Here is a 12914-nt window from a genome sequence, read left to right on the forward strand (position 1 = left end):
TTGACTCGGTCGCGGTCAATTGCCTCCTTTCTTCCTTACATCTCTTACTTATAAAACCTGGGACAAAATACACAAGTAAGGATATAAGCTAGGGAGCTAGTAGAGACCTTTGACGGGAAATATATAAAACGGCGACACTTTCATAGAATTCTTGTTCTAGTCGCCACACAACACCATCTACACTGTTGCATTTTCGACCTACGCTTCCCTTCAGACTTCTCACAACCGCTGTCATAATGGTTTCTCGGAATAATAATAAGAAATCTACCGTGGAGGCGACTCGAGTATCTGCTCGTATATCTATGCGATTGAAGTCCTCGAAGTCCGCGGCATCGGTTAGTAAGGTTACAAAAGTGACTTCTAAAACTACCTCGAAAGCGAACGGGGTTACCAAGAAAACGACTACTCACACCACGGCTTCAACGGCTTCAAAGAAGGTCTCTACAAAAGCCAAAGCATCTTCAAAAAGCAAGAAGAATACCGGTTTAGTCACAGAAGAGGGGGATGAAGGGGATGACGGGGAAGGGGATGAGACGGAAACACCAAAGCCACAAGTCCCTAAATATGACCCATCACCGGTTGAACCCACCATCTTGACCCTCTCCACCATCACCACAGGAGAAGAGGAAGTACATCCAGGAATAACCCATCTCCTGACTACAAATCCCTCTTTATCCACAATCATAACCCGTCACCCTTGTACCCTCTTCTCTGCCTCCGGTCTCCTCGAACCCGTAAACCCCTTTCATTCTCTGTGCTCCGGCATAATCTCCCAGCAAGTTTCATCCGCCGCTGCAGCATCTATAAAATCTCGCTTCATAGCTCTCTTCAACGCCACAAATACATTTCCTCCACCATCCGAAATCCTAACAAAGGATATAGATACATTGAGAACCGCCGGCCTCTCGCAACGAAAAGCAGAATACATCACTGGTCTCGCCGAGCTTTTCGTTTCAGGAGATCTTACGAACGAGCTCCTACTGGAATCACCGGATGATGTTGTTACCGAGAAGTTGATAAAAGTCAGAGGATTGGGGTTGTGGTCTATTCAGATGTTTCTTTTGTTCGCTTTGAAAAGAACTGATGTCTTTGCGACGGGGGATCTGGGTATTCAACGTGGGATGGCAATTTTGGCAGGCAGAGATGTTAACAAGTTGAAGTTTTCGAAACCGGGGAAAGCTGGGAAGTGGAAGTATATGGCCGAGGATGAAATGATCAAGTTGGCCGAGGTGTATAGTCCATACCGGAGTTTGTTAAGTTGGTATTTATGGCGATTGGCAGATACAGATGTTGAAGTGTTAAAGGGTGTGGATAAGACTAAAGTAGAGTAGAGTCAAGTAGATTATGAAACCCGGCGTTCGGATTCGGATTTGGATGTATGTCTGATATTTATAGCATTTCTTGTCTTCTGAAACCAAGTGCCTGTCTTCTCTTTCTCTTTTGTATCTGCGCTTGAATATCATACAAAAACGAATCAAGAAAACATCATGAAAAAAGGAAAATAAATCCCCAAAACTCCCTTCCATCTAACGCCCATAAAGTCGAGTGAATCATTATATACACCTTCCCCTTCTCATCGTACCCCTAAACCCTTAAGGTGTCTAATAAGCAACCTCATTCTATACGGTTGCCTCCTCTGCCTCTGGCATCGCCATCCTCCATCCTCCACCCCCTCTTCCATGTCCCCATCCGAGTAAAAACACTCCAGTCCCAGCAATCGCATTCCACCCCATAACACCCAGCGCAAAAACCCTCATCCCACCACCGGGTCTCCCAACTGCCATTGTCCCGTTCTTTGAATTCTTGCCTCGGACGTTCATCAGAATGTATACCATACTCCAAGCGCTCAAGACACCGGCGCTATCGCGGCCGTATCCTGCATAGGACATATACGAACTGAATGCAAAAATCGCCGAGAAGAAAGGAAGTGGGAAAGGGCGAGGGTAGACCAATGGTGTTTCGAGGCGGGTTAGGCGGGCGAAAGGGTAGAGGTATGTTGTTGTTAAAGCTGTGACTGCACCGGCTGTTGGTGTTCCTATATTTCATACGATATCAAATGTTAGGTACATCATAGATAAAAACTTAGACTGGCAATTTTGTTTAATCCTTTATTTTGATCGGCGGTATTTTCTATTCTGTATATTTATTTTTTGATAAAAAGAAAAAAAGGGTGGAATGGAGTATGGGAGAGGAAGTTCACGTACGGCACCAAAGCGATGAATATGTCTTTAATTTTCCATACAACGAATTATCATTCGGAGTATTTGGTGGAGGAGGAGGGGGCGGGGTGAGCGGCATGACGCCGGCAATACCCTTTAGGTGGGAGGTTAAACGCGGTGGAAGGAGAATATCAAGGATCGAAGACGAAGATTTGGGAGAAAGCAAGTGGGAATAGTCCGGAGGGGTGAAGACGAAGGAACGAGGATGAGGATGATGCAGGATGGACTGCATAGCGGGGTGAGACAGGTTCCTCATGAGCTAGTTAACGTTTGGTTGGTTGTCCTGTGGCGGGTTAGTCTCGGCTGATGTCAGGATGTGGTTGGAGAGAACCCTGGCTTGTGTCTTGGACGGGAAAGAAAATATCACAAGAGACAACGCGATGGAACGGGAAAATTTTGGGAAATAGCTTTGAAGGAGATCCAAAGAAATGAATCAATCAGTGAATAAGAACTCATTGTCTATCAACAGGACGCCATCATTACAAGGTATAATACAGAGAATTCAAAATTTGAAATAACGGTAGAAATATAAACGAAACGCCGAACGCTCTTTTGTGATGCAAAACAGAAAAAGACCCGGCTATGATGTAGAACAATGTGGAAAAAAAAAAAAAAAAGAACGGAGTCAAAACTGCAGATAGACGTCGTAAGAGGGCAATCTTCGTGTAATAGGCATTGAAAAGAGATACAAACAGTGACATCCCAAGACTAAACAAAAATGGAGACATCATCCCCAGTTCCTGTTTTCCCTTGGCTGTTGGAAAGACGTCTGAGAAAAGCCTGCCTGTGTCCATGGGCTAGGAGCAGTATCCATACCCGGAGGCGGCACCTTCATCGACCTCGTTGTCGTGGCCCCAAACCGCTGGGGCGTCGGACGTTGAATCCCAACGTCTGTTTCACGCTTCCCCCACGAAGAAAAATTACTTCGGTGGGTCAAAGTGCTCCCGCTAGGACCGCCAAGCGATAATCCGCCAAACCCGGTTGTGGTCGGCGGCGGGGGCGGGGGTGGGGGTGGAGGAGGCTGCATAGGAGCCGCAGGGCTTTGAACTTTGTTCAGGGGTCCCCCAAAATTGTTGATGGGCTTGTTTAGTATGAATTCCCTCGAGTCCCGACGTCTGATTGCCGGTTGGGGATCCGGCTGCCCTTCTTGAGCAACCAGAACATGTGTTCCCTTGTAAGCAAAAACCCGGGAAAAGTCCCATGTCTGATGAGCCGCCATGGAGAAGAAGAGCAATCTTATGATAAGCTGCATTATCTGCGTCCGGGAGTCATGAACTAAACTACTCCCCACCGGTGCTGAAATGTCAAAAGAAGCTTCTGAGGTAAACGGGGTGGCGGTATCTGTCGGTGTCATATCGATCGGTAGCAGCGGTTGTGGGGAGTCCGTGTGCTCAAGGCTAATCGGTTGCGGGAGTATTCGAAATCCCAGAAGTTCTCCAGCAACCACGGCACCCGCGCATGCTTCGAAAAGACACATTAAGATAGTTAAGTTGCGCTTCCACGCATCCCCAAGGCCGTAGACACTATTACCAGACCTAAAAGCCGCCCTAATGAACCTCCAGCCGGTTCCAAACACTAGCGCCAGCGCCAGACCAGCACACGCGGCGGTATCATCAGAGGACACAAGGGTGAACAACCCGGAGCATACGACTAACAACCGGGCGGCTTCTTGACCCACCCGGTGAGCGCGTTTCTTTAGGATGCCAGGCTGATTGAGGGGCTTCGCCTCGTCAAGCTTAGCCGCCACCTCGAAAAGGCTCTCTAAACCTGTCTGTTTTTCAAGCATTCCATCAACCATCAGAGTTTTCCCTCTCATCGGCTTTCTAATTGGCTTTGCAGGCGAGTCTATGATTTCGGTTTTAGCATCATCGTCGTCAGTGTCGTCGAAATGATCAAAGAAACCAAGCGGAGAGCTAGGCCGGTGCTCAGAGAACGACCCCATAGGATTGAACGTGTCTTGGCTGTCATTCTCGTTGAAGCTAGGATTCCAGTCCATTGCATCGGGATCTGGTTGCCCTGGTGTAGTATGAGTAGAAGGGGGAGGCAGAGCCGGCGCAGGGGTCGCGTATCGAGATTGAAAAGGTAAGGGCGGTTGGTAGGGTTCTATTGTATACTTCGGTGTGGGCTGGTTCCTTTTAGCAGAGTTGATGTACGGCTGTTTAGATTTGACCGACGGCGGTGTTCTTGGGGCGTTTATATGCTCGTTAATCGAAGGCCCGGTGGGTCGGAAAGTCATGCCACCCGAGCTTGATAGGGACGATGAAGACTTGACTAACAAGGGTGGTAAGTGGCTTGTTGATTTGGGTCGGTCTAAGTCATTTAAAGAAATAGTATAGACTGGCCTCGTGACTTTCAAGGAGGTAAATGCTATCCAGAGAACGAGTGCTTCAATTAGGAGAGATGCATGGCTTAAGACCATTATCTGTCTCTCTTCTTTGAAAGAGCCTCCAGGTCCAAGATACCACCAGCTGAGGCCTATGAAGACTGAGACAACAGCTTGGCAGGCCATGTATGGGGCCCTATCCTCGACATAGGACCCTGGTCGGCGGCGGACCTCCAGCCATTTATAGTCGTAGAAGGAGAGTAGCAGAGCCCATGGAAAGATAACATTAACCCATTTTGAGCTAACATCGTAGCATGCACTACTTAGATTTCCTTTCTGCCAAGTCTCAGCGATGCAAGACTGCCATCTTGGATCACAGGATCCTTCCTTGGAGGTGTGTAGGGCAAAGATTGAAATCGTGAACTGCCAAAACATGAGCAGGGCGATGGAGGCCCAGTAGGCGGCTCCCCAGGCGAACCAACCAAGCACCAAGAAATTCCCTAGCATTATACGAGAAACCGTCCTGGGCGGGGCGATCTGGTTTGAATGGATCCTCTTCTCAGTATTAACGAGTACCCTTGCCATTCCTTTCGAAATGACATCGTATCTAATACTCTTGATTACACTGTTGACCTTGGGGGCACAGTTGTCGCAGACGGGCGGATATTTCTCTTCAAGCTGGCGTCTAAAGTCGTCGATGTGTTCGGCAAGGTACTCATAGTTTGGATCGGTTTCCTCAGGAAGGTAGTTTGCTAGCTGTTCGACGATAATGGAATGATTGTTTTCGCAGGACCTGCAGAGGACGGAAACGTGGCGATGAGTTTTACTTTTAGGAGAGGCATTGTCACGGGCGAATTTGACGAATGGTTGTTCAACGTCCGGATGGTAGTCGAGGATTTGACCATTTTCATCGAATTTATTGGTGGAATAGCAGCGGGGACAGTCGAACTCGCGAGGAGAAGCATTACCGGTCCTGGGGATATAGGAAGGCTGGTTGCAGTAGAAGCAAGTGATCTTGACCTTTGAACTTCGCAGCATGGCGAATAGGAAGCATCGAGTAACTTGACCTTTGCCAGGTGTAAATTGAGTGGTCGTGTATCGGCCGAAATAACGCGATGCTGGGGAAGGGAGGAAAAAAAAAAAAAAAAGCTATCCGGGCAGGGCAGCAGTAAGCATTTAAGTGGATACTTAAACTTAAAAACTTGGAAAGTAAAGAAGTATAGCAACTCGGTAAGGATACTCAATGATGTACGACTTGAAGGCGTATATAACAGAGTAGCATGGAGATGACAGAGGATGATGATGGTAGTGTTAGTGGCCTGATGAAGTTGGGATGTTGTGTTTATGTCCAACTGAAGAGGAAAAGAGATGTCGCGCAGGATTCTGAATCGGGAATGACGCTGCTCGGAGCCGCAGCTTATGTAATCGAGACACATATCAAACATAATACAACACATCAACACATCATCACCAAGAAACCCGGCAACACAGGAAGGGTCACCAAGACCAACGTTATGGGATTTGCCTCTTATACCGTCGAAGACTTCCCTAAGCCGTGGCGCCAACAAGGTAGTTAGTACATGTATCTCCCCCCTGCCTACTTAGATGTGTAGGTAAGTATCGTGAAGAATATATGGATCGATGCACCGCTCACCTAGGTTAGTACCCAAGTATCTCCCCGGATGGTATTATATTCTCGCAGATTTACTGAGTAGCCATCAATAGGTCAAAAGTATGGCTTATACTCCATACTCAGTGCAGTCATACTACGCGGAATCCACGATGCACGATGCACGATGCACGATGCACGATGCACGATGCACGATGTCTGGACAATGAGACAGTCATACGTCCATTAGGTAAGAGGTACCGATACCCACTGCCAACTAGCACAACACTTTGCTCTATCCTTTGCCGTTCAATATGCAACAATCTCCCCGTGTAAGTTTTAGGCAAGCTGCGGGTTTACGAAAGAAGTTCCATGAGACCATTGAATTTATCAGGACCGGAGCCAATAAGATTTTGGTTATTGTTCCTCCCATCTTCCGTATAGCCTCGAGGTCGCGAGGGTCTCCCGTACGCAATGCATACCGACAGCATGCTGCATTTGCGTTCCAAGTAGAGAAATAGTCAGCCTTCTTCGTCCCGATGTAAAGTGTAGGCGCCACCACACAATTGCATGAATTTGAGTATTAGGCAAACAAGCCCAGCCTTACAGTCCAATTTCAGGAAATGGGCCCAAAGTGAACCGCGCGCTCCAGAAGGCTCTGCAGAAATGTTCGAGCGGGGAAACTCGACCACTTGTTGATATCGTTAGTGTTTGCATCTCCACCTAGCCATATTGCTATATATACTACCCTAAGGAAAGCTTTGAGACCAAACTGGTGGAAGTCCCTTCAAAACCCCATATTCCATTCGTCCCCTTATAACCAACTTACAAACTCAGTCGATTTATCTTGGGTCTCAAAGGACTTAAGTACTTAAAGCAGAGGCTTTCTCATTTTACTACCTTTTTAGTCCTATATCTAGGTGAATACAGCCAGCTCGGAAATGCCGCTAAACGAACGGTACACAATCCTCATAGTCTGCCCCCTCGGTCTTGAAGCCGCGGCAATGAAAGGGTTTTTTGACGAAGAATATAAAATGCATGCAATGTCTCGTGATGATGTTAATGTATATACCCTCGGGAAAATCGGAAAACACTTCGTTGCCATTGCCACCCCATCAGACACTGGGCTTACGTCTGCAGCTACGCTTGCTACCGATGCTTGGAGGACATTTAAAAAACTTCGATTTACGTTGTTGGTGGGTGTAGCCGCTGGAATTCCGCTAAGAGGTCGAGGAATTGAGCTAGGTGATGTAGTGGTTGGAAAAAGGATCTGCCAGTATGATTGGAAAAGGGAGCTCGGGAATGGGAAATACGAATTGATAGGCCACCTGAATAACCCGCCGGCAACGCTAAGTCAAATTGCGAAGAGTGCGCCGGAAGAAGAAGCCCACATTTTCGTCTCAAATCTTTTGAGGAAGAAACTTGGCACTGACGAATTTAAACGGCCAACGATACATTATGGGGTTATAGCCTCAGGGAATTCTCTCGTAAGAGATGCTAGCTTCAGGGATCAGATTCTGGAAAAGGAGCGCGATGCTCTTTGCATTGAAATGGAGAGCGCCGGACTCACCAACAAGCACCATTGCTTAGCTATCAGAGGGATATCTGACTTTGGGGACGAGAATAAGGACGATATCTGGCAACGCCGGGCTGCAAGAGCGGCAGCAGCCGTTGCAACATACATCCTGTCTGAATGCCCGCCATTCGGTAAGTAGTTGATTTTGGATTTACCCCAATAAGTTGGAGTTTTGGAAGATCCGCTATTTGGCGGTTTTGCGTCTAGATTTTTTAATACTTTGCACCATAGACGATGATCCCCCAAGTGAGGAGCAGTGGTGGTTGGCCCCTCAATTCTCGAACGCACAACAGACCGATATGCCTCTGCAGCCACATGTACAATCCCGACAGCCAACAAATGCTAGTCATAGCCAACTTGATTTCTATGAGCAGAGCCCTCAACCCTCTTCCAGGGCTGGGTACGGGATACGAACCCCTTCTAGGGCTATACTTTATCAGGGTAGCCATAATCATTTCCCCCATCCACAGCCACAACAACATTTGCCCCTCGAAAGCGGCTCGAAATTAGACGCTCAGCCACATTTTTTCGAGAATAATCCATTCAAACAGACCCCTCAACTTGTGAGTATATGGTCACAAAATTCAAGCAGCGATCCAGCTACTAGCGAGTTGTCCGACTGGGATAGTAGCAACCCCGGAATAAAGGAGAGATAGAAAAGCCTCTTGAGACAGCTAAGAGTTATATTCAAAAATTGGAAGAGTATGACAGCCCTAACGAATTTAGAAGCTTGATCATGGCATCGATCAAAAACGCAAATACTCACATTGCCGAAGCATCGTCGGAGTTATCTTTGATCCCCCAGGAATTCAGTAATACTAGGCTCAACGAGTTGGCTGGCCATGCAAAGATTTTGTCTGCTGTAGCCGTCTTTGCGGAACTTAACCTTATGTGGTACGATAGGAAGGAAAATACAGAGACATTTGGTCAAAAATTCCGAACCTGCCATAGATACTTTGAGGATGGGCAGCGCTTGGTGGGGCGCTACCGTACTGCGAATTCCCCTGATGGTGATTACAAGAGGATAGCAAATCAGTTAGCCAAATATCTCAAAGATAGAGAATGGGCAGTTGAAGCGGCGAAAAAGTGGTTAGATTAGTTTATATAGGTAAACCTCCTAAGCTATAATTAACTTAAATATAGTGGACCAGCACTTGTATTATCAGCAGACTAATAAATTACTATTACCACAATATACCCAGTCACAATTGCAACCCCTGCCTATCCTTGATACTAAATGCAAATATTAGAGCCTTCGTTTAGAACTACACGTATATGGCACTACGGTATTGCCTTAATCCGACAAAAACCTAATACTTTGTGTATAGATTGCAGTCCTCCTTCGCAGGCGTAATGTATCTTCAGCCGCTAGTTGAGCAGGTCCCGCGGTTTCAATCCCCTCTTGGTATGTATTTACACCATTCCGCTCCTTAAGTTGAGAAACTGGTTCGGGGTTGGGACTAGGGCACTGGTTGGGCTGATGGGCAAGAGGTTCTGCTTGGTCCCGCTCCTCGGTATCCTGGCTGGAATTATGACTAGTTGATGCCTCTGTATCACTCATATGCATCTTCTTTCTCTTAATGCGGGACTCCCTCAAGAACAAAAGGAACCCCCCAATCCCCAGAACTGCTGCTACACAAATTCCAAAGATTATCGGACCCTGATGGGCTTTAAATAGGCTGGTTTTGCTTTTTGATTCTGAGGTCTCCGTAGGTCTTGCGGGGCCTTGAGCCTCGGAATCCGTCGTCCCTGCAAAGTTGGTTGAATCAAAGGGGGTGTTTATCTCTGAGTGCGCATTTACTCCGGAAGAATGACTTGGTTGGGGGGTTGTAGTCGCTTCAGAAGATGTAGTTGCTTCCGAATTCGATAGCTGAGTACTAATTTCGCCCGCCGATGTGATATAGTCGGTAGCCGAAACCACCCACCAGGTCTCGCTGCGATAAATAGGAGGCCCAATCCTCACTGGATCACTCGTAGTTTCGCCCAAAGTCACAGTCGTTGTAGTGGTAACGGCATCATCATCAGATCCGTTAAAACTTGCGAAGTCGATACTATTGCAATAAAGGTTCAAATAATCGGTGGCATCCGTTGAACAGTTGGAATATGAACAACATTCCCAAAACACTCCGAGATAGCCACCTTCAGGATACGAGGGTGCGTTATCATCCCCAAAGTTTTTTGGGTCGCAAAGACAGACGACACCTTGTGGATCTAACTGTTCGGAGTTCTCGCAGGACGTCAAGTTTAGATCTTGAACCCCGTCGACACAGGTTCGAGCCTCTGAGGATAAATCATGGTAAGGGGGGAGGGCGGAAAACGGAGTGAAAGTTTTCCATTCCGCATAACCCCCATGTAACGTAGTGGACAGGAGGAAGAATAATAGAGATAAAAGATAGTACGAGCGATCCATCTGTGATGAAAGTGACCTATAGGCCTATAAGTTTGTCTCGTACCCAGACCTGGAAGGTTAAGTTTTATAGTTCAATAATAAATCGAAAGAAGAGGTGCGAACCAGAACCCCAGGTATTTATATAGTTAAAAATCATAGCGACACATATTTTGATTCCATAGAATTTAGACATCCGGCTGCAGGTGTGCGAGACTGGCGTGGCTGGGTATTTCATGATGCCAGCCTACCTGGTTAGAGACCACGGGGGGGAAGTGCTCAATGTCAATAGCCTCACCGGGTCCATCTTCCCAGCTGGCCAGAATTGCCTTCTCAAATGCAAAATCAATCCGGCGAACGACCCCTTGAGTTTTATACCTCTTTTGCGCCGCTCGGTAAACTGTACTAAGTTTGATTTAGATATACGTCAATGAATTACCACGGTAATATATATTGGCCCGGGGCTCGAGCACTCGGGCATAACCTGGGCGTGGACACAGGCGAGATTTACCGATCATTGGTAGCCTTCGGGCAAATTATGCAACCTAGCCTCCAAAAACGATGATAAATCCATAAACTAGATATGATATTCCGCAGCCTAATCAAGTATAGTAGCAGACATGACGGGTTTAATGTTCGTCTTGCGAACGGGTCATCAGCTCGAGCTTTATGCACGTGAATTCAGATATATGCATGCAGGGATATATGTAACCACACAATGCAAGGCTGTACGTCCTCCCAGTGCTAACCAATCAAGACTTTTTGCTTAACGCTTCCAACCTCATTGTTTTCTAAATGGGTAATTAGTTTTATAATTGTTACTGCCTTCTTTCTGTGATTCATGATATCTTGCATCAGTTGACAGCGGGTGAGATCCTTGAAATTTCGAAGCCGCTCGCGCATGCATATAGATGGCTGGAGAGCTAGTTTAAGCTCCCGCTTTTGCGATCGATCCGAATCCCTGTTCCATTAATATTAGTTCGCCTTTGCTTAGCGAATTTATAGCCTGGCTACCTTGGGCTTACCCACAAAAATTAAAAGTATGTTCGAATGACCCTGAATTCCGTTTCATAAGCCAGGGTATATACAAACATTAAGTTAAAATAATCTTATTGTTGAAAAAGCTGAGGATAGCTGTCCATTCATCAGTCTCGATCCCGTTTATTTGTCGCGGGCGGTGGCTGGTATGCGAGCTTGGTTGGATTCCATACCAGACCTTCGGCCGCCTCGGCTCGATGAAACCTATTTAGGGGAGCTGCAGAGTGCAGGTGGCTTAGCGGCCATATATCGATATCTGCTGTCTCGCTGAAACCAATAACTAATACTTAGAAAAGAGGCCTAGGCTTGAGCGAAGTCGCACTGTATCGATCTATTCATGAATTCACTTTACTATGAAATTACTAAATTTACGTAATTACCGCGTGGTATACACTAGTACCCCTCATACCCAGTTTCAAGATGATTTAGGTTCTTAAAAACTCAATATGAACTCCATCTACCTTGAAGAGACCTAGTGCCCTAGAGCCTTATAATAGCAATCATACAATGCAACCGACTAGTCTACCGTCTGTGTTGTTGTGGTATTTTGAGGTCGAGATCGGCTGGTTGGTCATACCTGGTACTTGCTACAAGTACATGTACAAGACGTTGCGCCTGGTCTCGAGGCTAGTCAAGATGAACAGTTAAGTTAACTTATACATAAGCTTATACATAAGCTACAGTTGTAGCTAATATATTCCCCCACCTGAAGAAGCATGAAGTCTCGGGAGCAATGGGTATCGCTGCTCCCAAAAGATAGACGGGAGTAACTACTTAAGTAGGTAGCTAAATTGATAAAGCACCAAATGCTGAAAAATATATTGAAAATGCTACCCACGCGACCATCCGATCGAGCAGAGATCAGGTCAGATTAGATGCATAATGCGTGATTAGATTGGTTATCATATCAGATTAGATCCAGTTACCAGTCACCTGCGTTGTTCGGCACCTTGCACCTCCTTCTGTGTATGTATCAAAAGTATGGAATCAAATCCCTGTCTGACTAAGCCAAGCACGGTGCAGCGCCAGTGCAAGCAAGGTGTGATATCTTGAATATGCACATGCACACTTTGCTTTCACAATTTTTTGCGCTAACGGCACAAACCCCACCAATGATTCCCTCCCGTAGCCTTATGGTAACTCAACTTGGTGGACGATGATTCTATCAAGACGTATGTCGTAGGCATGTGAAGGTGGTATGTCCGTCTGAAGAAGAATTGTAGAGACAGAAGTGGTCTTCCCTTTTTGCTTGGCGCAGCTGTCCGTCATCCAAAAACATCGACATAGAGACCGACCAGCATCCCATCTTCCATCCAACCTCACTTCAACACTTCACCAACTCTCCAACATCATCGTCTGCCATCATCACCGCCCATCGAATCGACGTCACGACCCATGCTGTTGATATCCATGCATCATTCCGACTCTCCCCCCTCCTCTCCTCCCATAGGCGCTTTATAGAATAACAGCATCGACCAACAATCCAACAGCCTAGGTTCAGGCTCACGTCCATCCGGCTTGACCACACAAACTATCGCCATCGATCAAGACGTTCACGTGCGACTTCTCGGAACGGCTTGAGCAGTCACCACCTTACTAAAAAACCTCTGCCACCTCATACCACGCCCTTGTCTGTCTCGAGAGCCCCTCTTTCGCGTTCCTCCGTAACTTCCTTATCCTTGCCATCGATCCTTGCACGCTATCCCGTCGCCCGATATATACACAAACCTCCAGGTTTCCCACCTTAAACTACCTCCCGAACT

General features: G+C 46.8%; 7 protein-coding genes across 7 annotated transcripts; 4 read left to right on the plus strand and 3 right to left on the minus strand.

The window, feature by feature from the left end:
* Positions 1-236: 236 nt before the first annotated feature.
* Positions 237-1331, plus strand: AOL_s00110g50 (uncharacterized protein; the record flags this gene model as incomplete). Its single annotated transcript, XM_011126740.1, has 1 exon — positions 237-1331. The coding sequence occupies one exon, from the start codon at positions 237-239 to the stop codon at positions 1329-1331; it is 1095 nt and encodes a 364-aa protein (XP_011125042.1).
* Positions 1332-1619: 288 nt separating this feature from the next.
* On the minus strand, positions 1620-2451 carry AOL_s00110g51 (uncharacterized protein; the record flags this gene model as incomplete). Its single annotated transcript, XM_011126741.1, has 2 exons — positions 1620-2035; positions 2205-2451. 2 exons carry the CDS (start codon positions 2449-2451, stop codon positions 1620-1622), a joined length of 663 nt encoding a protein of 220 aa, XP_011125043.1.
* A 495-nt stretch (positions 2452-2946) lies between these two features.
* Positions 2947-5580, minus strand: AOL_s00110g52 (uncharacterized protein; the record flags this gene model as incomplete). Its single annotated transcript, XM_011126742.1, has 1 exon — positions 2947-5580. The coding sequence occupies one exon, from the start codon at positions 5578-5580 to the stop codon at positions 2947-2949; it is 2634 nt and encodes an 877-aa protein (XP_011125044.1).
* A 242-nt stretch (positions 5581-5822) lies between these two features.
* AOL_s00110g53 (uncharacterized protein) lies at positions 5823-6119 on the plus strand (the record flags this gene model as incomplete). Its single annotated transcript, XM_011126743.1, has 1 exon — positions 5823-6119. One exon carries the CDS (start codon positions 5823-5825, stop codon positions 6117-6119), a length of 297 nt encoding a protein of 98 aa, XP_011125045.1.
* A 973-nt stretch (positions 6120-7092) lies between these two features.
* Positions 7093-8383, plus strand: AOL_s00110g54 (uncharacterized protein; the record flags this gene model as incomplete). The annotated part of the gene is made up of 2 exons (XM_011126744.1): positions 7093-7858; positions 7959-8383. The coding sequence occupies 2 exons, from the start codon at positions 7093-7095 to the stop codon at positions 8381-8383; spliced, it is 1191 nt and encodes a 396-aa protein (XP_011125046.1).
* An 80-nt stretch (positions 8384-8463) lies between these two features.
* On the plus strand, positions 8464-8826 carry AOL_s00110g55 (uncharacterized protein; the record flags this gene model as incomplete). Its single annotated transcript, XM_011126745.1, has 1 exon — positions 8464-8826. One exon carries the CDS (start codon positions 8464-8466, stop codon positions 8824-8826), a length of 363 nt encoding a protein of 120 aa, XP_011125047.1.
* A 195-nt stretch (positions 8827-9021) lies between these two features.
* Positions 9022-10137, minus strand: AOL_s00110g56 (uncharacterized protein; the record flags this gene model as incomplete). The annotated part of the gene is made up of 1 exon (XM_011126746.1): positions 9022-10137. The coding sequence occupies one exon, from the start codon at positions 10135-10137 to the stop codon at positions 9022-9024; it is 1116 nt and encodes a 371-aa protein (XP_011125048.1).
* Between the last annotated feature and the right edge of the window lie 2777 nt (positions 10138-12914).

The sequence above is a fragment of the Orbilia oligospora genome (genome assembly GCF_000225545.1).
Source record: "Orbilia oligospora ATCC 24927 unplaced genomic scaffold scaffold00110, whole genome shotgun sequence".
NCBI classification, from domain to species: Eukaryota; Fungi; Ascomycota; class Orbiliomycetes; order Orbiliales; family Orbiliaceae; genus Orbilia; species Orbilia oligospora.